Source organism: Morone saxatilis, unplaced genomic scaffold, assembly GCF_004916995.1.
Source record: "Morone saxatilis isolate NCDOM2014 unplaced genomic scaffold, NCSU_SB_2.0 Contig21, whole genome shotgun sequence".
Lineage (NCBI taxonomy): Eukaryota > Metazoa > Chordata > Actinopteri > Moronidae > Morone > Morone saxatilis.
In genome coordinates, this window is record NW_023339774.1 from 10,589,976 (window position 1) to 10,592,578 (window position 2,603).

General features: G+C 36.7%; 1 protein-coding gene across 1 annotated transcript in view; it reads left to right on the forward strand.

Annotated features, from left to right (window-relative positions):
• The first annotated feature begins 1,715 nt into the window (after window positions 1–1,715).
• si:ch211-241b2.5 (butyrophilin subfamily 2 member A2) overlaps window positions 1,716–2,603 on the forward strand; it is a 9,489-nt gene continuing 8,601 nt past the window's right edge. The window contains exons 1-2 of the mRNA XM_035667932.1: window positions 1,716–1,793; window positions 2,409–2,469. Coding sequence (XP_035523825.1) covers window positions 2,415–2,469 — 55 coding nt within the window. The 5' untranslated portion in view covers window positions 1,716–1,793; window positions 2,409–2,414. The remainder of the gene's footprint in view (window positions 1,794–2,408; window positions 2,470–2,603) is intronic.

Below are 2,603 nucleotides of genomic sequence, written 5' to 3' on the forward strand. Positions count from 1 at the left end.
GGACTTCACAGAAAAAGTGTGTTTACACAAGATCCGTGCCAAGGACATGTCAAATCTTTTTTTTTACCTTTGAGTATGGGTAGTAAACTCCATAACAATTTCAGATTTTTCAAGGGGTTTTCAAAAGATACGGTGGAAATTAACAATCGCTCAAGTTTTGTAAAAAATAAACTCCCTAGTGATAGAAACACTGATAAGATCAGACATGTGCCACTATCTTATTCCTATCACAAAAAATAAATTTGTCTGTGTCATACATATACGACATGTAGGAACCTGTAAGTGAACTGATGGAAATTCCACAAAGGTTTTATACAGTCACACTAGAGCCAAGGGCCATACAAAGCTGGTAAAACGATTGGATCTATCGATTGAACGTATCTCTTGTACATGGGAATTCCACCTGGCTGGCAGCTTGGGGATGGAAGTTGTTGACCATGTAAAACCCTCTAACATATCATTTCTGCCATTCAAATGTCCAGGTTATTTTAAATGAAGTGTGCTGACTTGTGTGGACATGAATTTCAATTGTTGTTCTTTTGGTTTGTACTTTCTATTATTGACATTTACATACCAATACTGACTGAAAATTCCAATTTACTCACTGTACTGTAGTGGCAGCTAAGTGGAAAGTGGTAGTGTTGTATTACCAGGGATGGGGAAAAAAACAGAGTAGATGTTGGTAGTAGAAGTTTCCTGCCCACTTTTGAGGTAACTGGACTTTACTTGTGTATCTCCTAGATCTCCAATTCTATACTTTAACATTTCAGGGGGAAATATTGCGCTTTTTCCTCCACTCAACCTAGATAGCTCTTAGATAATTAGTTAATTCAACTTCTCAATAATACAAAGATACCACCTTAAATTGGTTCTTACAGGCTAGTTTGCATCACAAATGGGAATCCAGTAATAGAATATTTAATAATATCATTGATCTGATAGTCTGATACATTCTTACAATAATACCATTGGCAGTATATATAGTTTAAGTGCAGAACTTTGAGGTTTTTACATGTCTGTGTGTTTCTCTTTGAGGTTGGAGCAGTGGCTAGAGGTTGTGTGAAACTGGAAATTACTGAGACAACACCTGAGAGTTGAAAGCACAGACTCAGATCATTTCCAAATAATCCGGCTGACTCAGCTCGATTGGATTTCTCATAAACATATCTATAACATCATGTTTTCTTTTCCTTATTGCACGTGCAGAAGACAAACAAATAATAAAGTTGAACAGTTGCGCCTCGGAGAACAAACAAGCTCAGATTTGATGTTTTGTTATCAGTGTTGTTTTATGGCTCCATACTGTAAAACGGCGGCTCCCAGATAAAGCCGGTCCGCTACTGCTTTCCTTACAGTAAATACAGCCCACTGTTTCCGTGTCCACCCAAAACAGTCGTTAATTTGAGTTAAACTTAAACTTATGTTAAACTTTCTTTGCTAGTGTCTCCCTGCACTGCTTTATGGAGCTTACACCAGCTCGTTTCCTCGTCGAGGTTTGAGCAAACTCCACAGTCCGCAGTAGGGCGGCAACAAGGGGTTGTTATTGTGGCACTCTCGTCTTCTTATAAGGTACAAACACTATATAACTGTTACACGTTACATTCATGTTAAGCATCGCTGAGGTTTAGGGCTTTAGGTTGGCTAGAGTAAAAAAAAAAAAATAAATAAATAAATGTGGGCGTGTACATCGAGGAACTTAAAATGTTCAACCGAGCTGAGACTTCAGATCATTTGTTGACTTGAAGGAAGGAGGAAACACCTCATGAAAAAACAACAAACTGCTGAATGAGCTGGTAAGAACACGCTATTGACTGATAAACAGCAGCCCAAGTATGCTCAAATTTATTATCCTTCTATTATTCTATTTATTATTGTTATTCTTGTTTTGTTGTTGTGAGAAGTCGAAGTTTATTTATGAGTATTGAATATCTATTTACTTGTGATTTTTCATTAGTATCATTTGCATCTATCTGTTTTGTTTTAATTTTTGCCATTTATCACCTTTTTGCCAAGTGTTGTAATCTCGCTCTGTAGCCTGAAGACCAATCCAGTTATCTTAATTAAAGTAAATATTATAGTTAGTATGTGTGTGTGTGTGTGTTGACACAGTGGTGCAGTCAAACAACCCCAGTGCTATTTTTGTTTCTTTATCCAGAAAAAACAAATAGGGAAGTAATTTGCTTTGTGTAACAGCTGAGTCATGCTTGCATTAGGAAAAACAATGCATGTCACATGTCATTTTTTTATTAGGGTCATATCGTTTTTAAGTAAAGAAGTAAACAAGGTCAAAGATGATGTGGCTCTGGAATTCACATATGGTCTTCTTCAGTAAAATGACTCAGGTTGCCAGTAATATGGTTAAACGATTTCAACATATCTAAAACTCTTTTTTTTTATTTCTTCCTTAGGTCTCAATGGACTGGGCCCTTGTCTTAGTTTTGCAAGTCATGTTTCAGCCTGCTCTCTCAGGTGTGTAGTAAAAAGTGTACAGCAGTGGACAGACAGACCTTTATGAATAAATAAGAGCACAAACAGGACAAACAATACATCTTTGTAAAGCCTTTCTATTTCTATCTGACACACAAGTCAAATCTTCTAGATGT